This window comes from Leptinotarsa decemlineata, unplaced genomic scaffold (assembly GCF_025532065.1).
Source record: "Leptinotarsa decemlineata unplaced genomic scaffold, Ldec_3_MD MMD2_tig00002159_RagTag_RagTag, whole genome shotgun sequence".
In the NCBI taxonomy this organism is placed as follows: Eukaryota; Metazoa; Arthropoda; class Insecta; order Coleoptera; family Chrysomelidae; genus Leptinotarsa; species Leptinotarsa decemlineata.
In genome coordinates, this window is record NW_027412574.1 from 6247720 (window position 1) to 6271016 (window position 23297).

The window sequence follows — 23297 nt, forward strand, 5'->3', positions numbered from 1 at the left end:
TGAAAACTTCAAAAAAGTTTAATTTCTCCCAAGTGAGAGTCCACAAATTTTGAAGTGACAATTTTTCAAAATTCCCAACTTTTCGCTGTTTTTTCGACTTGGAAAAGTTGAGAAACTTCGGGTCGTGAATTTAGAAAAAATAATAGTAGAAAACAATAAACACAATATTATTTAAATGCTGTTTCTTTTCATTTGTATTTAATATTCCTATACATGGTGGATATGGTGGAAGACCAAGGACCTTGGTCCAAAGTAGAATAACTGCCATTATTATTTTTATAATTAACAAAAATTTATTTTTGTTTGTGCATACCCTAACGGGCACAAGCATTCAGCCAATCTTTGGATAGCTAAGTATGAAAATTAATTTATTATAGTAGTAACGACTCTCTCGGCTTTCATTTTTTCAAAAGTTGGGAAATTTTGCTGGTAGGGTTGGGAAAATTTGGATTCCTTCCCCCCTGGTATTTGTCGCTACGGCCCTGCTCACCATATATATGTTTGAAAGAGCAATGTCAGTTTTGAAACTCTGATAGAGATGTAATATATATTATTTTTTTGTAATTGTCAAGTATTATGTTCTATTCCTGTATTTTCCTCATATTAAAGATAACTTGAACTTCATCGGACATTTCTACACACCCAGAACCAGAAACCATGAATCCTAACCGATATTTCCAACACGTCGTGGTATCAAATCTGCGTCTGCTAGCTCGACTCCAAATTTTCAAAACCGAACCCACCTGATAGTTTTTTCCATTGGTAAAACCAGGGCCCAGCCAGTGCATATATGTTCCATTGGTTAAAAGAATGAAAATTCACATGTTTCGGTAAAAATATGGAAGATGTTAATATTTTCTTCTATTATTTCAAATGATTGATGTGGTTCTTAGAAATCTCAAACAGTGAAGGAAGTTTTTCTGAACTTTTTTTTTCGACATAATCATATTTGAAAATAGCCTGAAATATGAATTCGAATTGACATTGAATTTAAGTAACTTTCAAACTCTATCACCACTTGTGTTCATTTTATGAATATTCAGAAGGCTAGAAGAACCAGAAAAATCCATATTATTTTTCCACAAACCACAACTACAACTGTAAATTCACAGTTATAATGTGAATTCATGGCCACAACTGTAAATTGAAAAATTCGCAGTGACAACGGTTAATTCATACTTATATTTTGATCAGCGTTCAAAGGCTCAGGGTTTCCGTCAGAGATATGACAAGTCCAAGCTGATTCTTAAAGTAACCATTGCATTATTTTTTCTCGCGTATGTCACATAAATTTCGAATTTTATAGATAATTTTCTGAGATTATTCTTATGAAATGGATGTTCCTAAGCTTTCATCGAAATACAGGGCATTTGAACAATAATGAATTCCACTCCCCTGAAAGTGTACGAGGAAAAAGTTTTATTATTCAACAAGTATGGCGTGACAGAATGTTCTGTGAAAAACTACCCCCAAAAAATTATCTCATTTTTTATGTTGATCTTCAGGATCAGTTACACCTTCATCTAATAAAGGCGAGGTCAGGTTACCAATTAGAATTTAGAAAACTACTCAGAAGACGTTAGTGGTCATTGTAAAAGTTATTTATCTGAAAATGATAGCAGCGTTGGTATAAATCGCTCGATTCACTTGGAATGTGTCTCTTTCTATACCTACAACAAATAACCGACCAACTGAAAGATGACATAAAATGCACAAAACCTGTCAATTCATGAGTTTTTTTTTGAATTTCAGTGATACATTTCAAGAAAATTTCTCAAACAGAAAGATTTTTATGTAAATTTATTGTAAGTTCAGACTTGTTCAGCATTATTACTTATAGAATACTGGCGACACCCACATGCCAATATTGGGCAACTGGGCAGCATTGAACGTCACGTTTGGGTTTGTGTAGTTTTTGCATGTTCAATTAAATTCTTCAAATTTGTGATTTTTATGCTGTTTCATTGAAATTTTTTAATTAAATAATCAGTTCATTTTTTAAGTAATAATGTTACCATTTGTAGTAGTTGTTGTCTAAAGATGTCAGCAACACAAACCGGTTAGGTTAACCAAAATTATTTATCAAACGGAACATACTCTTAGGCTTCCTTATTGTCATTTCAAAAATTTTTTGTGGTTATGTTTAGAATGTAATTTTTTGTTGTTTGGATTTTGAAATATTGTTCAATTAATTTCCAACTTTTAATGACGACGCTGTAGTTTTGGGCTTTGCTGTGATTCTGTAATTACTTACATCTTAGCATAATGGCTTTCTCTTTCGGTAGTACTCCAGCGAAAAGTGAGTATTCTGTTTATCAGTAATTGTACAATTATGGAAAATTGAAATATTCAACAATAGTTTGTAATAATTTCTTCGATACATTTTCTACCGGTAATTATATATTGATTGCCTATATATTTGAGTAATGTTGTGAATAAATACTATACGGAATTTGAATCTGTTCAGTTTTAAAAATATATATCTCCTGATATCACAGTACTTCTATAAAATCGTGGTGACTCTCGCATGGCTTTACTTCATTTATTCATCCAAAAATCATATACTTAAATATTGACAAAAACTTCTGCTAGTGGACTGAATAACCTTTAACTCCGATATTAGTATTCATTTGATACTCTTGACTTCTTCAATTAATGAAAAGTAAGAGAAATTCTTACTCCTGTTATTAGGGTTGAAAATCAAGGACATACAGTTTTACTAACCCACTGTTTTTGCAGTCCTCAACTTATTTCAGTCTTCTTGATTTCCATAATCCAGAAACTGAGTTTCATTAACTCATTTATTTTCACTTTTTCGTGAAGTATCAACATATCATTAACTCATTAATTTTCACTTTTTCCTGAAGTATCAACATATCATTTCTGGTTCTATCAAATCTGTTGAGAAGTGTTAGGCACCCCAATAGACAAAGTGATGGAAATCAAGGAGTCTGAGGCAAGTTGTGAGTAATGTCACAAAAAGTGTATTCATAAAATTAAACCAGGCCAGGTGTGCTAAATATGTTTTTCTCTCGACGAAAAAGTGTCACAGTTCTGGGTGCATGAGAAAATTATTCTTGTTAGATTGATGTATTTGTTAATTTTTTTTATGTCTATTTTCATCAACTGTACCTAATTTATTTGATTCAAATTCAGAAGAACACTTTTTAATCTACATTATTTAAATTCCATTCCATTATCACTGTACTTCATTTCCAAATGAAAATCTTGTTGAAAATATAACATGATTCAAGATAATCCAACATGGACATATTGTAATTTGAAATCATTTTAAGTTGACTAGAGTGGGATCTTCTCTCTCAACAATGCAAATCATTTTTTAATACAGTAGCAAAATTTAAAAATTGGTTCAAAACGATTTTTCTATTGTGGAATTGTATCACTCATTATTTATCATATAAAAATATCCTTGCTATAATTATATTGATTTCTATAATTCTCTGAAGCACTTTTTAAACTTGATTAATGTATTGTCAAACATGTATTTAATTATTTGCAAATTTGTTTTGTCTTTTATTCTCATTTTATTACTTTTTTTTAGAATGAACTTGAAAATCGTTTTTGGTAAATAACAGAGGTTCGAACTTTCTTTGTATAAACATGTTGAACTTCATATAACTAAATAATTACCTTTAGCTCAAATGAAATGCTATCAGATCTAATCCTTCTCAAGTACAGTTATGCATTAATTTAGGATTACTTATATACATACAATATATTGGCATGTGTTCTCATAAGATTTGTTTAGGACTTTTTACACTGACTTCGGTGGATAAAGATGTTATTTTCACAATCTGGTGAATCGTTGCCTAAATTATCTATGCTGTGATATATCAATGAATATTTGTTACTATATCAGAATGGTTTGAAAATGAATATTATTTTTCATTCACTTGTATGAAAATAAAGTACAAATATGAAAGGAAATTGAAAAACATAACACATAACATAAAAAATCATTGTGAACTCTAAAAAAAATATATAACATACAACAAATTTATACCAAGGGAATGAAATGAATTATACAGATGAGGTATGTTAATAAAAATAAATAAAATGTTGAAAATACTAATTAAAAGGCCATATTCCCTGATTCAGTGAAAGAATTGTTGTGTATGTAAGCATCTTCTTTGAACTTCTACTTACTCCAGTGTTCATTGCTGTAGGTGATTTTTACCTTGGTCGACTTGCGATGATGGTTCAGGAGTGCTCTGCTACTGTTGTGAATTGTCTTACATATTTTTATTTAAATAATATTGAATCATTCAGTATAATTAATAATTTTGATATGTCAAATTGATGATTTTGTAACGCTAAGGTTGTGATAATGAACCAGAACGTTTCAGTTGATGATAGTATTACTTTGAAGCTATTCCAACTCCATATTGGACGTTTTCAACCACTGTTTTCGAAGACAAATATTTTGGCGATTGTGACAGGACAAAATTTTTGCTGATTATGGAGAAGATGAAAACATGTTATAGGCTCGTTCAGAGAGTCCTTTACTTGAATGTATGATACTGCGAGAAGGTTGCTGAAGGATGGGAGTCAAAATATTATTGAATTTCAAGAAAATGTACAGCTATTAGATTAAATTTTTTAAACAGTTAGTGGTCTCGACAAGCAGTTATTCGATCTACTGTTGAAAGAAAACCCTGATTGTGTATGTGAGGAGATTGAATTGGCTGATGAATACATGACCAAATATCACAAATTGAAGTGTAATTTATTGAAACACTTTCGATGAAACTGACTAGTATAACATCCAATTGTTCTCACTCCAAACTTAAGTTGAAGCTACCATCCATCGAATTCAAGGAATTTAAAGGTGAGGTGAACGACTGGTTTCCATTTTGGAGCCAACTTCGTATACACGAGGATATAGATCTTGCAAATGAAGACAATTTTCAATATTTTCTTCAAGTAACCATTCCTGAGACTCGTGCTCGTCAGTAAGTTGAGAGTTACCCACCCAGTGGACATAACTATTCCAAAGTAACGTATTCAAAAAATACACTTTATTATGAGATTTCTACTTGGAAGTTTACAAAACTGTGACACGTGTTTCCCTATGCAATGGCATCTTTGGGTAATAGAAAGCCTTGAAGGCAGATTCAAAAATCTGTTTTAAAATCTGTTTTTCCGTTAATCAGCTGTCGCCCCCATACGAACAACTCTCAGAAGTTGAGAAACTTGTGCGAGCTAAGGACTAACGAGGTCTTACCTTTTAACGTGTTATTCCTAACACGGATGAAAATATCTCTTAGAGGAGGTGTATGTACGAGAACTGCTAAAATTTGGTCATTAATGACATTAAGAATAAAACCAAACTCACTTTCTTATATGATAAGTTAGAATCACAGTTGAGATCGTTGGAAACTTTCAATGTTAAATCAGATATGTGTGCAGCCATGTTGTATCCTCTTGTGGAATCCTGCCTTCCTTCCTGAAGACTCATCATAATTTTGCAAAGAAGTTCAAAATGGGGAGCTAGTATCATTGGCAGTCTCTGGTTTTGATATGAATGTAAAAATCAAAAAACACCTTGACTCTACTTCAAAATCAATGATTCCTACTGCTTCAGGAATAATAAACAATATAGACCAAAAAAATGGAAATTTTGTAATGAAAGACATGAAACTGAAATTGAGTTACTCTTCTGAAAATGTCTGACTCAAGTTGGGGGTGTGTTGTGAATTGTCTTATATATTTTCATTAAAATAATATTGGATCGTTCAAATTGATAATGTTGATATGTCAAATTGGTATTTTGTAACGTCAAGCGTTTGATAATGAATCAGAACGTTTTAGTTGATCATAGTCTTACTTTGAAGCTATTCCAACTCCACATTGGACCTTTTCAATCACTGGGTAGGTATTTTTTGAAGAAGAACAGCTACTTTCAATTTTTTATTTTCTCCTTGTTGGGAATTCCTCTTGTACTCAGATATTCATACGTTCAATCGCCTCTTATATCGAAATGTGATTCACTATTATCTCAAGGTTCTGGTATTGGTTGGACTTTAATTTTTCTGATTCTCTCTGATAATTCTTTTACATATGTACTGGCTACTCCACCTTGTTTATCCTCTGCAATCTTCCAGCCAGTCTTCATTCTACTGGTTTCTTGGAGCATCCATTCGTTCTGATATTTTGTAATGTCAGACTTCAAGCTTTTTCTCACTAACTCAGCTGAATATTTTGGTAATATTCTGTTTTATTAATTTCCCCACTCTTAGGTCTGGGTTATTTTTTTAGCAATATATTACCAAGTATAATCACCATCGCCATTCAAAAGCATATTGGACCCAAAAGCATATGGACCCAAAATTGATAAAAAAGAGGGACTTACAAATCTTCATTATTTTCAAAGTCATCGTACATAATCGTTCAGTTCATAAAAAAACTTAAATAAAGTGTTTGAAAGATTATATTATGTAATTTTTCTAACAAATATAAAACTCTTATAATTTTTTTTCTAATTCTTGAGTGTGTGCCAGAAATTCACATAAATATAGATCGAAACAAAAATTACATTGAATCTGGAATGGTAAACTTTACAATCAAGAATAAAAAAATTGACTTTGTACAAATATAACAGAATTACATTCAATAACCGAAAAGTCTAAGGTAATATCTATATTAAGTTATAATCTGATATTTAACGTATCAGTTTCTGAAACAGTTTTGACACTAGAATCACTGTAATCTTTCAAACGAGTGCTATAATAACACCCTGGAGATTTTGAGTTTTTCCTACATTTTCTACAAAGAATATATCCACCTATGATAAAAATTATCGAAACTATTAGAATGACTCCTACAATTATGTATAGAGTTAAATCTGATTCTCCACCAGTTTGGGTTTCCTTATCTGTTGCATAGAAGGTCTCTTCAGTTAGGGAGCTGTTATTACTAGTAATCGTAGAAAATATATCTTCAATTGTTGTTTTGATAGTGCTCATATGGTACGGACTTCCTGAGTCCATTTTCTCTGTAAACTTACTACTTTCCAATACATCCGTACTGAAGTTGGTATTGATAGTAGACTCGGTACTGAAAATAGAGGTACTGTTTGAGGTAACCGCATTATTGAAATTAATAAAAGTTGTTCTTGTTGAATTAGAGGTTGAAATCAGTGAAGCTTCTGTAGACATTTCAGTTGTGAAAATATCCAAAGTACTATTCAATTTTAGTTGAAGTGGTTTTTCTGTCGATGCATTTCCACTAAACATATTGAAGAAATCCACAGTACTGCTAGGTGTGTACATTTGTGTGGATTTTTCGAATATTGTTTTGTTGGTGCTGATGGTTGAATTTAAATTAATATTAATGTCATTTGTAGAAACAGATGTTAATTCTGGTACTGACATATTAATAGTACTGTTCAAACTTGTACTTTGATTCACTGTTGTGAAATTATTGAAAATATCTGCTATAATATTGCTGTTGGTACTTGTAATTGAATTTATTGAATCCTTTCCTGTTGCTATGGTTGTTGAAGAAATATCTTTCATTTCTTCAAAAATTTGTTGTTTCATTGGAGTTGATCTATATAATAAATCTGCTATGGTACTATCAGAGCTGTTTGCCTGTGTGCTCAAATCAAATTCTATTGAAGACTGTTTTGTTGAAGCGTTAGTCAAATTGTCTGTTAACAAAATATCTTTAAGGTTTCCCATGTTTGTATTTAGAATAGTTTCCTCTGTTGAAGTTGATATATTGAATACATCTGCTGGTATGTCTACCGTACTGTTTTTTCCAACATCAAATGGAGGATTTTTCGTTGGTAAATCCACAGACAGAACATTTTTCATTCTATCTGCCATCAGTTCAGCAGTACTGTTTGTCCTTGTTTTCAAATTTAACTCGATTGAAGGGTCTTTTGTTGTTGACAACATATTTTTAAGTGTATGAAATATATTTGGAGGATGGTAATATGTTGTTTCAGTTGACTCATTAAATATATCTGTCATCAAGTCAGTAGAATCATTGGTACCTGTGCTCCAACCAAAACTGACTGCAGGCTCATCAGTCTCTGAAGTTGATGAAAAAATACCTTTAATTTTTTCGGAGCTGGTTTCACTGAGTTCCATTGAAGCATTTTCAGTAAGTGTTGTTGACACTATATCACGTAGGAAAGGCTCATCGGTCTGTGAAGTTGCAGTGAAAATATTTTTAATTTTTTCTAATTTATTTTGACTGAGTTCAGCCGAAGGCCTTTCTGTTAGAGTCGTCGAGAGCATATCTTTCATTTCTTCAACACCTGTTGGCTCGGTGCTATATGATTCTTGGAACATATCTGTTAATATTTCTATAGTACTATTGGATTTGATATTATCTAATTTCATTGAAGATCTATCTGTTGATGATAAGATATCTGTTAATTTTTCAAAATCATTTATAGCTGTAGTTGGCTCACTAAACACATCTGAACTCATATCAATAGAACCACTTGTTTTTATAGAATCGTGAGCCATCTGAGTTGTTGACAACATATCTTCAATTTTCTCCATATCACTTTGACTAAAGTCAGTTATATTGTTGGATTCTGTAGTTGATGAAACCAAACCTTTAATTTTTTCAAAAGCACTTGCATTTTCACTAACTGTAATGTTTTCCTCTTTCAAAATATTTTTCACTGACAAAGTTTCTAGTAATGGTTTTTCTGTTGGAGTACTGAATTCAGTAAGGGAACTTTCAGTTTTGACATCATCTAGTAGTGGTTTTTCTCTTGCTATGGCTTTCATAAACATATGTCGTAATGTCTCAATGGTATTACTCGTCATTGACATTGTTTCTTCATTTGTTCCACTTTCGAATAAGCCTCTTTCTTTCGACATAGTTTCAGTGAAAACATTTTTCATTGTATCGATAGTATTACTTGAATTAGTATTCATGTTTATTCTAAATTCAGAAGTAGTGATCAGAGGACTTTCTGAATAAACTTTTATTGGTGCTTCAGTTGAGGTTGAGTTTCCAGTATCCAAAGGATTTTTTTCTAGGGATACAACGTTAGATATCATTTTAGTGATTTCGTTGATAGATTTTGTTACACTTGTTAATTCTTCAGACTTAGAAGGTTGTAAAAAAGGTGTTTGTGTCGATAGTGATGACTCAACTATATTCTCACCGGAACTTCTTGAATGAGTATCTATATCATCGCCAATTGCATTTTCCTTCAATATGTTTTCTGTAGTGATCTCTTTGGTGGCTCTTGCAAGAACATCTCGTGTGGCCGTAAAAATATTCGTTGATAATTGACCTTTGGTAGAAATTGAATCGCTCATCATATCACCAGCTGACAATTCAGGATCATCCTCCAGACTTTTTTTGTGGGAAGGCCATTTGAAGTGAGGAAACTGAAATGGAAAAAAAATGTCTTCTCAATTTCTCTTTAACCATTTATGAGATGATAACCATATACAGGGTGACAATTTGGAAATTTACAATGGCTATATCTGAGCAACCAAATAAAATATAAGAAATCACTGAAAGCAACTTCCATAATAGGGAGGAGGAACCAAAATGATGTGATAGCTAACTTGTTTTCACTTACCCCAAGCCACCCTAACTTTATATTCCTTAATGGCAACACTATACTTGTGATACATTATCTAAAAGCTCTTCAATGGCATTCTACAAAGCTACATTCAATGTAGTGAGTTTTGGTTCATTAAATAAAACACTATTTATTATTTTCTATTATTATTTTAAAAATGTTTAAAAACATTCTTATTACCATCGTAGCATTAATATTGAGACTCTTTAACATTTTACACCTGTACTATTTTTGTTTATTTGTACCTGAGAAAATGTACCTAGTTGATAAGTAATAGTAACAAAAAAGGAGTGTCTGAAATATTCATTTCTGAGAGGTATTTTTGTATTGCATTTTTTACTATAAGACGGGAAACGATGCTCTTATTATTAATACATTTGATTTTTATTTCGATACGTTGTACACAAGAAACAGAATGTTTATCTGCAACAGTGGCCTATAAATACAGCTAAACGTGTAGAAATGATTTTTATTTATTTATGGTAGAGAAGATCAGTGTTTGTTAAGAACAACTGTAGTATTTAACCAGAAGAATCGAAGAGAAATGTAAGTCATGTGTACATTCGCCAACTAGTAGCAAAATTTCAAGAAGCTGATACTGTTACAAATTAAAAAATGGATTAACCAAGATTACTGAACGAAGCAAAGCAAATTGAAGGACTCGGACAGTTTTCAATGAATCATATTTTATCGATTCGTCAGACAGCTACAGCAACTAGATTATCTCGCGAATCTGTAAGGAAAGTACTTGAATTACATAAATTTCATCCATATAAAATGCAAATCCTTCAAGAATTTTGTGACTGGAATTATCGCAGAACCTCGGCTCCACAAAAATATTTGCTTTAGTGACGAGTGCACTCTTTATTTAAATGGGCACGCAAATAAACAAAACTGTCATTACTGGAGCTCACATGTTGGAAAGATCTATTGAACCTCGGATAGTTCATGAATTATAGAATCAGAGAAACCTACACGGCAACTTATCTTTTGAAAAAAAATGTATTACATATTCAACAGGAGATAATAATTATGCTAATCAATGGATTTTTCTTCTTTTGGGGCCACCTAAAATATGTTGTTTTTAAGTCACAACCTGATTCGTTGGAGCAACTGAAGGAAATAATAATCCAAGAATGCCGAGCTATTTCCAGAGAAACATTTGCCAATGTAAGTCAAGAGTTTGAAAATAGACTCCATTATTGTCTTGAAAAGAATGGAAACCATTTTGAACATTTCTTAAATTTTGTTTGAAGGTGGTTGACAATGTTTCATGGTGCGTTTCATTAGTTCGGACTTCCATTGTCTATTATGATATAAATTGATTTGAAATCCCTGAAAGAATCTGTAAAGAATTAAAAATGTTAGCTGAAAAATAACAATTAATTCAAGCAAAAAACTGAAATTACAATGAAATAAAATACAAGCAACTACCAAATAATAAAAAAATTCAACTATTAACACGAGATGAAAATTGAAAAAATTATTAACAAGAAATGAAAATTAAAAGATTCCAAAACCAAGTTATTTCACGACGTTTCGATTGTTAGTATCCAAAATCGTCTTCGGGTGATAACTGGACTAATTCCTCAGAGATCTGACTATTAATAGGTCATTCAAGTGCTTTTACATATTCCCTCTTTCCTCTCTCCGCTTCATCAAAGAAGCCGTATATATGTTGGCTAAATGCGTTGTCCAACAACGCATTTAGCCAAGTTAGCGTAGATATAGGCAACATATGGAAACCTCTAATCAAGCGGAATACGACCAACTCCCGCCAAACGGTCAGCTTCCGCTAAAAATCGATGAATTACTTATACATAAGTCCAGTTATCATCGGAAGACGATTGTGGATACTAACAATCAAAACGTCATAAAGTTTCTTGGTTTTGGAATCTTTTAATTAATTTTCATTTCTTCTAACATTTTTTTCAATTTTCATCTCGTGTTAATAGTTCAATTTTTTTTTTGGTTGTTGCTTGTATTTTATTTCATTGTAATTTCAGTTTTTTTTGCTTAATATAATTGTTATCAGGTAACCTTTTTAATTTTTTACAGATTCTCTCAGGGATTTCAAATCAATTTATATCATATTAGACAATGGAAGTCCGAACTAATGAAATGCATTTCTTAAATTATTAATAGAAAATAAAATTTTAATTCAAATGAATATTATTTTCTTTAAATATTACTGAAGTGTTTTCCCAACACCAACACCTCGACACGTGTTTCGATCACCAAGAGATCATCTTCAAGAACAAGATCAGTTTGATATTCCTCTTGAAGATGTTCAATTGGTGATCGAAACAGGTGTCGAGGTATTGGAATAACGGTTTGGTGTTGGGAAAAAACTCCAGTAATTTTCATTACTACAACAAAAGTTCCAAAAAGAGCATCACAAGTACATTGTTCTCTTTAATAAACCAAAAACTACTATATCGAATGTAGCTTTGTAGGGCAGCATTTGCTTTATCACAACTTTCGTATGACTCATGAGGGTAAAGCAAACAGTGGGCAGCATAAATGCAGCAGAAAAAAAAGACAATTGAAGAGAACCGTAGGACTACCACACAAACTTTATGACAGTCATTAGTCACGAAAGACAATTTAAAAATACAGAAATAAACGTCACTAACTAATTTGGACTTTCTACCTATTTTGCCACATTTCAAACTGAATACCATTCACATACCATAGACTAGGTAATTACGTTATTGTAAAATCAGTTTTGGGAGTTGGAGGTTGTGCGTTTATTAAATTATTTTCAATAATCTTGTTTACACTTCAACAAAGAAGAACGGCAACAATGTTCAATGGAAGACATCCCAACAGTAATATAAATCATAAAAATGTCCTGGAATTAATTGCTTAGTTCAGTGAAACTGTTTCCCGTGATAACAAAAAAAGAACTAATCGCCGTGGTTTGGAAGAAGCAGCGCTTCGCATTGGCGAAGCGCTGCTTCTTCCAAACCACGCCATTGGTACGCATTGGCGTACCAAGTTGAAATGTCTCACGAAACTGTAAGGAAAGCACCAGCATTTTACTAGTATAAAATAAAAATTTATGAGGACAATTTCAACAAAAGAATTCAATATTTTTTTTTAACGGACATGTTAATACACAAAATTGTCGCTACTGGAGCGATGAAAATTCGCGACTTTTAGGGAAGGTCATACACAGTTTCGAGAGAAAGTTAGTGTTTGGGGTGGTAATCTCGAGAATACTATTATTGGCCCTCCATTCATTGAGGAAAATCTAACTAGTGAGCTGTACTAAAATCTGCTAAGAAATAATTGACCCCTTAATAAAAACTAGTTTTGAAAATCAAATTAATTTATCTTACACTTTCAACAAGATGGAGCTCCACCACCACCGTCGACAAAACGCAAGATCTGGCGAAAACATCGCCGCTGTCTGCGAGAGTGTTAAGAAGAATCCGAGGCAGTTGATTTCGCGTCGCTCCCAAGAACTCGGCTTTTTACAGACCACAACTTGACGAATTTTGCGTCGTGACTTGGGCCTACGCTCGCACACAATTCAACTGACCCAAGAACTGAAGATAAAACGACCATAGACAACGACTTGTGTTCGCAGTTGGCAACTGTTCCTGATTTTCATCGAAAAATCATCTTCAACGATGTGGTCCATTTCTGGATATATGGGTACGTGAACAAACAATATTGTCAAATTTGGAACGATACCAATCCACATGAATGAGATCCAACATCGTCCAATGTGTCCCGGAAAAGTCACTGTTTGGTGTGGACTTTGAGCTGGCAGCGTCATCGCCGCAGCTACAAAATGGCGGGTTACATATTTTTTCACAACTACCCCAATATGGGTATCAGATGGCAGGGCATGACTAGCAGAGTAGTAGTACATTTTGAGAAATGAATTCAAGATGGCCGCATCTACAAAATAGCGGATTACATATTTTTTCACAGCTACCCCAATATGGATATCAAATGACAGGGCTTGACTAGTACTATAGTACATTACTAGTACAAAGTAGTAGTAGTACAAAAAGATGCAAATCTATACATAGAACTTTGTCAACTCAGAAATGGGATACAAGCGTGGATGATCTCCCACCCAAGTCAAAATTTCGTATCGTGTCGAGCTTCGTTACTTACTTCTGTAAATTTTGTACTTTCGTATTTGTATGAAATTTTTTAAAACTTTCGAATAATTTTTGGTATAAGTTGGGTTAGTCTATTTGTAACGACATCTTCATTAAACAATTCAACTTTGGCGAAAGTGAATCAACAATAACAAAGTTCAACGTGTATGATAATACGATACTAACTAAATTTTAGTATTTTATATTTTATTTTATATTTATTACTATTTTATAATTTGAAGTAGGTACCTAAATTTCAAGTGCCTGAGTTTTACCTACATACCAGGTACCTGAGTGTACTTGAGTTTGTAATGAATGAAACGACCAGTTTTCACATTTCATTTTCAACCATATGTGTGAAAAAGTAAATAACTACTGCTGAGGTAATCAACCCTTCCGCCCCGCGTGTCACCAAAAATAAGCAAAACAAATACCCCCCGCCCCCTATAGTGCTTACGTATTACTTGAACGGCCCTCAATCTAGGGTATTGATCAGATAAAATAATAAAATCTTTAGGTGTAGCGTAATCTGATTAAATATGTAAATATTACGCCCAAGTATTTTATTATTTTTTTATCTGATTATAATAGCGTATATTGCTGAGGAGAGTGGTGTAATGACTGCTACCTAGGACCTTCCGAATTATTTTTTAGCTTTTAGTACATGATCTATATTATTATAAACTTTTTTTTCAATAAATCGTTTAACATACTTTTTTTTACTTATATTGAACGAAAGCTATAAATGTTATTTTATACACTTTAATTTTATAATAAAAGTTGACTTGAGCGTTAAATAATATTATTACTGAATTCATGGCTGAACAATGAAAAATGAGTAAATTTTTTCAAGTTATTTGAAAAAATAATCAATCGCTACCTATCTTTTTCTCAGATTTTGTTATTGGTATATAATTTTCTGATGAAATCCATTGACAAACTTGTAATTCTTTAAAATAAATTATCCTTCTAAACAGTGTTCGTTTCAAAATAAGAAATACAGGATAGTTGAATCTGGTGACTGAGGTGGCCATAGATGTTATTTTTTGACAATAATTCTTAACATTATTCATATGTAAATATTTTAAATGCCTACTGCTTGAGCTAGCTGTCGTACCCCATAGAAACCACAACCCTTTAAGTAGAATCTTGTACGAGCCAAAGAATCACGAGGTCTAAATTTCACATAGTGAGTGAGTTCTTTCGGAGACCCGAAGACATCTGCATCTCTTTGACAATGCATTAAGTTGCATATCACTGAATAATTATTATATAGAAGTGAGGTATTTTTCCCTATATAGCGCTTTATATCATCAATATGAAATTTCCTAAATATACTGTCATTACAAAACTATTTCTTCATGATAATGATACACCTCAGAAGCCTTCAAGTTGTGTCACCAATAATTTCGAATAATCTATTTGCTGAAGAAGTTTGTTAGCCCCAATCTGTAACTTTCTTCGTTCATAGTGTAACGAATTAAAGAATTTGCTGTCTTAAACAAATTTATTTCTAACAATATTTCACTATCGCAAAATAATTTATTTACAACACTTTGCACTTAATTTATTTTCACTATTTGAATTCTTTATTTAACCGCTCGATTCACTTTCTAAATTCGACTGCCATCTCTGGACGGGAAGCAGGCCTTATATATCGGTAACGATCGTTCTAGATTTCTCTAGTGGTTTCTGTACTCGCCTAGTATTTTCTCGGCGAGTCAGACTGCATTCTTTCGTGGTGATGTCATGTGTTCATTCGCTGGCTGATATATCGGTCAGGGACGGCTTCAGATTCCTTACAATAGCAAATAATTTCAAGTTTGCCCATTTTTGCATCAAGTAATGAATTTTCGACTAATGAAAATATATAGTATATTTAATTTTATAGGACTTGATAATCTGTTACATTTTCGCAAAGCAGAACAAAATTACCGACTCTTGACGCGTGTTTCGCTTACCAACCAACCATCAGGAAATGACTGAAACTGAATCTTACAGCTACTCTGTTCATAAATGAAGTGAATTTTTATTTTTCTCGAAAAATATTTATTTATTCATCAATTTATATTTTGTCCCCTTCAAAGTAGTCCCCCTAAGACATAATACACTTGTGCCAGCGATTTCTCCAATCCAAAACGTCGTCCTTTCATAAGTCAATTCAATATTGGGAACAGGAAAAAGTCTCGGGGGAGCAAATCTGGTGAATACGGTGACTGAGACATGGTTACGGTGTTGTTTTGCATTATCGTGATGCAAACGCCATGCATTGTTTTTCGACAACACCGGATTTTTTTCGTATTGCTTCTCGCAAGCGGCGCATAACTTCAAGATTTATTGACCATACGACTATGTGGCAAGAATTCCAGATGCACTACGCCACGATATTAAAATATGTTTTTCCGTTAACTAGCTGTCGCACCTCTTGGAACGACAACCCTCAGAAGTCGAAGCTAGTGCGAGCTAAGGACTAACGAGGTCTTACCTTCTAATGTGTGATTCCTAACACGGGTTGGACGGGTTTTAACGAAAAAAACATTGTGCAAAATCTTGACTTTTGATCGAAATTTGCGTGCTTTTTTTGGTCTTCGCTCTCCTGGGCATGATTCATCATCAGTTATGACGCTTTTAAGCAAATCTGGATCGCCGTTGATGTTATTTAACGATTCCTAAACGATTCTCATGCAGCGGTTTTTTTTAATGGAAATTCAGCAATTTTGGAATGAACTTCGCTGCCAAACGCTTCATGCTCAAAATTTCCAAAAAAATTGCTTGGCATGAGCCAACCCACATGCCCATATCCTCAGCAACTTCTCTTATAGTGATTCGACGATTCTCCAGAACAATTTTCTTCACTTTCCCAACATTTTTACCGGTTGTTGATGTGCCGGGGCATCCAGGGCGAGCGTCGTCATTCACAACTTCTCGACCTTCTGTAAAAAACTTGTGGCACCTTTTTCTGACTCAGAGTACAATCACCGTATACCACTGTCAACATTTCAATTTTTTTTCGAGCACTTAATTTCATTTTTTACATAAAATTTGATGCAAATTATTCGATCCATTTTTTTCAACGGCAGAAAATTGCTGAACACGCAAAACGAAATATCAAATAGCATAGTGGTTCACTAAGGGGTTCCACAAGGTAGTGTATTGGGACCATCTTATATACATTGTATACCTCCAATTTTCATAATCATCTGACATATTGCAATTACCACATGTTTGCCGATGACATGCAAATTTATTGTGCATTTAAATTGGAAAATATGAGGGAAGCTAATATAAAAATCAATCGTGATTTAGAAATCCTCCTTAATCTTTCTAATGATCATCTCTTATCTATAAATTGTAATGAATCTTCTGCTGTATTATTCGTTAGCGATACTCAGAAACATGAAGCTTTGAGTGAAATGGAGATAATCTTAGGGCTGATATGCTGACTTTCAGAGACAGCTGCAAAAATTTAGCTTTACTCATAGATTCTAAATTACGTTTTAAAGCACATGTTACAGAAAAACTTCGAAAGGCCTGCGCGTCGTTGAAGTTGGTATATCAGCAGATAATGTATTTAAGTTTGGAAGTGAAGAAAATGTTGAGCGATACTATGATATTGTCCCATTTCAATTACTGTGACATTGTGTATGGTTCATGAATAGATTGTAGTGACATGCGTCGAATCCAAAAAGTTCAAAATTGTTGTCTTTGAACGATATATCACATTAGGAGGAGAGAAAGAATTTCCTATAAGGTGAAAGACACGGAATGGTTGAGTATGTATAACAGACGCAAATTACACGCTCTCACTCTGTTTACTATAAAATACTGAAATTCGAAAATCCTGAATATTTATATAGCAAAATTATATATATGACAGATGTGCATAACGGTGGAAAAATATGATCCATATTCTTCACACAATAAAGAAATTTATACAAAATCGTTTACCTACCAGATATCTCTTCACGGCAATCTCCTGGATGTTCTCGATTTCTCTACATCAATTCACTCTTTCGAAAAAAAATGCCAAAAAACATTTGTTTGAGAAGCAATGAAACAAGTTTTTTTTTAAGAATATTTCCTCAATTATATTTCCTATTTATATCCCAGTTGTAACTATAGCTAGAATCTTTATTTATTTTCGTTGTGGTTTATGTGGAAGAATTGATTTTAAGACCTAGCATAAACCATTTATTTACCTCGTTATGTGATCTGAAGAATATTTTATGTTATGGTAAATAATAAATCATTATTATTTTTAATATTATTATTATCATGCAAAAAAATAATTTTGATTAACAAACTGAAAGAAAAAGCCTTCTCGAAAAACTTACTTTCATATAAACATTGAATTACACGAAAAAAAAGTACTTTCGAAACAAGTACTCGTACATGAACATTGAATTATGCTAAAAATACTTTTTCCTATTCAGTTTGTACTCCAAACATTCGTTATAGAATTGAGTTAGATATCATTCACAAGATTGATACACAATACAGTATGTGAAAGAGGAATAATTTCTCTTATGTGGAACACTATCATCCTCAATGGCGGACATCGATGTTTCGGAATAAGACACTTGCCTTATTGCCTCTCATTATAGGATGAAGCACTCAATTGATTCATAACATTACGATTTTATGTCATGAATGAGTTCTGTTAAATCTACTCATGTCATCGATGACAATACGTAATAACATTCAATGGCTTATTTGATTTAATCCCAGCCATAGGAATCTTGTCCAAATTGAAAGAGGTATATTTTTAGGAGAGATTAATATTTGGGAAAGGAGGGTTTTGACTTTCTACTTCTCCAAAAAATGTAGAAAACTTCCAAGGAATGGAAGAAAGCAATTCTTTTCAAATGAGCTGTTTATGAGGATGTGTAGATCATGCAAATAAATAACTTTCAGACAAACTGAAAGAAAATGCATTTCTTTTGAAGTTTCCCACATTTTTGTATGAAGATGGAGAAGCAGAAAGCCAAAAACTTTCTTTCCCAAAAATTAATCCCTCCTAAAAATATAACCCTTTCAATTTAAACCTTGGATATGTTATTGATTTCATGAACAGGGAATTATTGAAGACCTATTATCAGTTAATCGATTTATCTGCATGCAATTAATGTCACTAGCAAAAACATTGAAAAGTATGCTAATAAAAAGCGTTTACATAGAAATAAAAAAGTAAAGTGAAACTTACTTGACCTGAATCAACCATTTTCACCCAGACACAAATCAAAATAGCACAAAGAGTGATTGTTACAATCGTTAAAGAAGCCGCAGTTTTTGTTTGTTCCGAAATCGGTTTTTATCTTGGTAGAGCGCCACAAGGAATGTTTTTAAACTAATTTAAAATAAATATAGGGTTACTATAAGGATTCACGATTTCACACAAAAATTAATGTTTTTTTTTTTCTTCGGCTACTTTTGTTTATGTTTAGTTCGAAGGATTGTGTATTTAACGAAATTTCACGGCTGAAGCTCCTTGGAAATTTTTGGAATGAAAGAAAAGAAAGCCGCCCCGAAAACTGGTAATGAAAATGTTTAGCCAAACTATAAAATTCAATGTTAGATTTCCGAAATATCGGTGTCACCTAAGATATTTGAAAGAATTTTAATTTTATCTGATGAAATATATTTTTATAAGAGTGGTGCCTTTGTGTAAATGGTTTTAATTGAATATCATTTTGTTGATATTCTTTGAATATCCAATCAGATTGATGGCTTTTTTCTGGATAGATTTCAACACCTTCATGGGATTCTTCGTAGCATCAATATTTCAAAATAGTTAATTTTTATTGGCATATCAAAAATATATCATTATTATTGTTTGCGATCTCACATATTTGTTTAAACATAATATATACTTGAAATACATCAGAGAGTTTGAATATTTCTTTATATAGATATGGATACGATGTTTAAAACATGTTCTATACAGGGTGAGTCAACAAGATTTCTTCGGTCCATTGCTATCAGAGGAAACAATTTTTCGAACTGTTCAATTTTTTTTGTAGTTGTATCGATAAATACTACTTTCAAAAATTATTTTCTCGCATGTCTACAGCATCGACTATTATCTATTGATAAACAAATGATGGTTTCCTAAAAATAATTAGTCAGAGACAAAGTATGAAGTCTACCTTTCAATATGTTATTTTCAAATCTTGAAAAGTTTTTGACCGTCGCGAGTATGTAGCTGAATTCGAAAAAATCAGCGCGAACAGAGTGAACAAATTATTAGTTTTATTTTTCAAATCATGCAAAATTCATGAAATTTGAGAGATTTCATTCACTTATTTATCTATGGTTCAACTATTCTACAGGATGTAGATAAAAAGCACACATATACAATTTAACAGATTCTTGTAAACCGCTCACAATATAAAGTCAAAATTTCAAACTGTCAGCTAAGAAATGTTATTTGTTAATAGTTCTTTCAATCATTATTATTTTTTGCTTGTTTAGTTATTGCAACTCAGAAAAAAATTGACGATGTTTGTGTACGTTATTGAAGTTCAATTTTTTAGATACATTCAAAACTATTTTTAAGTAAGAATGTATAGATGTATAAGTATTAAATGTACAGGGTGAGTCAACAGGACTCCCTCGGTCCATTGCTATCAGGGAAAACAATTTTTCGAATTGCCCAATTTCTTTCACAGTCATATCGATAAATACTATCTTTAAAAATTATTTTCTCGCATACTGGGTGATTCAGCCGAGCGTGGCCAATCAAAGTTATATTTTTATAAATGGAATACCCAATATATGAATACATCATTCGATTCCATATTTTTTTTAGCTCTCTAAGGAATTTTTGTTTTCGAATTTCCATTGCGGCATTGCCAAGTTATTCCAGAAAAACCTATTTTGCAGACAATATTTTTTTAATTCACCACCCACATATCTACAGCAATTAAGTGGATTTTTTAGGAATTGTTAGTCAACATAACTATGATAATTTCGGGAATCTCAACTTTCGGAAACAATATCTAGGGTGTTCGGTAAAACCGGTCAAGTTTCATTCATTTTGAAACAGACATAATACAACTTTTTCAAATGGAACACCCTGTATTTTTTCATTTGTATGAAATGTTTCAAAATTTCACGACATTTTTTATCAGAGATATACCGTACGATATTTTACGATACGATACGATATTTTACAAATTATACCAAATTTCAGTAATTGTAATCACAAAAAAATTATTTTCTCACGTTTACTTACTTACGAATAGGATAGGTATTCAAACTAATCACTAGTACATTGGAAGATATGGTGCAAATGGTCTGTGCTTTGGGGGAAAGTGACAGAAACTGTCTCCTTGCATCTAGGAGTTACAAAGAGAAGTTCCCCGAAAGAAGGGCATTTCAGGCTCTAAAAACAAGATTTGAACGAACTGGTAATGTCAATCACGAGAAGTTCGAACGTGTCTGCCCTGTAATAAGTGAAGAGAATACATTTCAAATTGCTCTTCACCTTGTTGAAAATCCCCATGTGAGTACCCGAGACCTGAGCAGGGAATTAGGATTTTCTCAAACCAGCGTGTCTCGAATGATACGAGCAAGCAAATTTCATCCTTACCAGATGCAATTGATGCAAGAGTAAAGGGGAAGAGATTTTGAAAAATGTGTTCAATTTTGCCGATGGGGCTTACAAAAGATCAATCAAGAAAATGATTTTTTCGATTTCGTGTTATTTTCTATGAAGTGATTTTTCATAAAAATGGAACTGTGAATCGGCATAACATGCATTTTGCAATGGAAAACCCCCATTTTGTTCGTTGCCTGAGTCATCGACAGCGTTGGCCACTGAATGTTTGGGGTGGAATTCTTGGAAAAGAATTATCGGTCCGTATTTTTTGGATGGGCATCTCACTGGAAGATTATATGTAAGATTTCTTCGGCATTCAGATTTCTTCGAATTCATTGGACGGGGTTCCATATGGAACAAGACTTAGAATGTGGCTACAACACGACGGTGCACCACCACATTTTAAAACTGAGGTACGTGAATACCTCAACGATCATTTCAATAAAAAATTGATAGGTAGGGGTGGGCCTGTGGCGTGGCCACCCAGATCACCTGACCTGACCAAAATGCATTTTTTTATGGGGGTATATCAAACGGATTGTCTACCAAAGTCCTCCAACATCTGTAGAAGACTTGAAACAAAGAATCACTAGAGCTTTCAGGGAAATCCCATAGAATATGATGGAACGTGTAGAGAATTCGTTTGAAAAAAAGACTGACATTATGTGTTGCAGAAAATGGTCACCATTTTGAACATCTTTTGGACTACTCTATTCAATAACAAATTTAGGCGTTATTGTTCATATTGAAAAATTTTTGAGTAAGTGAACGTAAATAAATGAATTTTTTGTGTTTACACCAATTAATAAAACTGGGTATAATTTGTGAAATATGTTTTTCGTATTGTATACCTCTGATAAAAAATGTAGTAAAATGTTGAAACATTTCATACAAATTAAAAAATACAAGATGTTCCATTTGAAAAAGTTGAATTATGCCCGTTTGAAAATGAATGAAACTTGACCTGTTTTACTGATCACCCTATATATTGTTTCAGAAAGTTGAGATTCCCGAAATTATCATAGTGATATTGACTAACTATTCCTAAAAAAATCCACTTAATTGCTGTAGACATGAAGGTGGTGAATTAAAAAATATTGTCTGCAAAATAGGTTTTTCTTAGCAATACCCCAATGGAAATTCGAAAACAAAAATTCCTTAGAAAGATAAAAAAATGTGGACTCGAATGACGTATTCAAATACTGGGTGTTCTATTTAAGAAATATAACTTTGGTTGGTCATGCTCAGCTGAATCACCCAGTATGCCAGAAAATAATTTTTGAAGGTAGTATTTATCGATATGACTGCAAAAAAACAGTTCGAAAAATTGTTTCCTCTGATAGCAATGGACCGAGGGAATCTTGTTGACTCACCCTGTATAGAACACTTTTTAATAAACGTATCCATATCTATATAAAGAAATATTCAAACTCTCTGATGTATTTCAAGTATGTATTATGTTTAAACAAATATTATGTGAGATGCGCAAATAATAATTTGTGAAGTTTCACCTTGCACCTGAGCAGCTGAAACAGGTATTCAAAAATACAGGCAGAAGGTTTTGATACAGGGGTACTATTTATCTGCTAAACAATGAAAACTTAAAAAAAATTGTATAAATGGTTATTGTAGCGATATGGTTGTAATTTAGAAGTTATTTCTCATTTCTGCTTAAGGAAGCTGTTGTATAGCCGGGTATTTGTCTTGAATAAACTAATTCAGTAAGTTTGTTTTCAACTGTACGGGGTGAAAACAATTTAGAGCAGTTCCCTACATAGAAGGTCCGTTCAATAAATAAGGTGAACGTTTAAATTTCGCGGCTTCGTACATTCGATTAGCGATTTTTTTTGTTTTTTTATGTTGATACATTCGTCTCGAACATATGTTCATAGTTTCGGCTGTTAAGCATGTGCAGTTTGTTGGTGAGAGGCATAAAAGTTAGAAGTGTTTTGCGTTTTCGGTGATTTACGGCTATCGAAAAAATTGGATCTAA

The 23297-nt window shown here is 32.7% G+C and overlaps 2 protein-coding genes across 4 annotated transcripts in view; one reads left to right on the plus strand and one right to left on the minus strand.

Moving 5' to 3' along the window:
- Nucleotides 1-2118: 2118 nt before the first annotated feature.
- The window catches only part of Nup54 (nuclear pore complex protein Nup54), a 60257-nt gene continuing 39078 nt past the window's right edge, over nt 2119-23297 (plus strand). The window contains exon 1 of one of the 2 annotated variants that reach the window (XM_074177136.1): nt 2119-2299. In XM_074177136.1, coding sequence (XP_074033237.1) covers nt 2266-2299 — 34 coding nt within the window. In that variant the 5' untranslated portion in view covers nt 2119-2265. Of the gene's footprint in view, nt 2300-19084; nt 19239-23297 lie in introns of those variants that run through there. The other variant, XM_074177137.1, reaches the window with a different exon arrangement.
- Nucleotides 6434-23297, minus strand: part of LOC111510378 (uncharacterized) — a 53025-nt gene continuing 36161 nt past the window's right edge. The window contains exons 1-2 of one of the 2 annotated variants that reach the window (XM_023166287.2): nt 18908-19061; nt 6434-9383 (exon numbers count right to left, since the gene is read on the minus strand). In XM_023166287.2, coding sequence (XP_023022055.2) covers nt 6669-9383; nt 18908-18925 — 2733 coding nt within the window. In that variant the 5' untranslated portion in view covers nt 18926-19061 and the 3' untranslated portion in view covers nt 6434-6668. Of the gene's footprint in view, nt 9384-18907; nt 19062-23297 lie in introns of those variants that run through there. The other variant, XM_074177135.1, reaches the window with a different exon arrangement.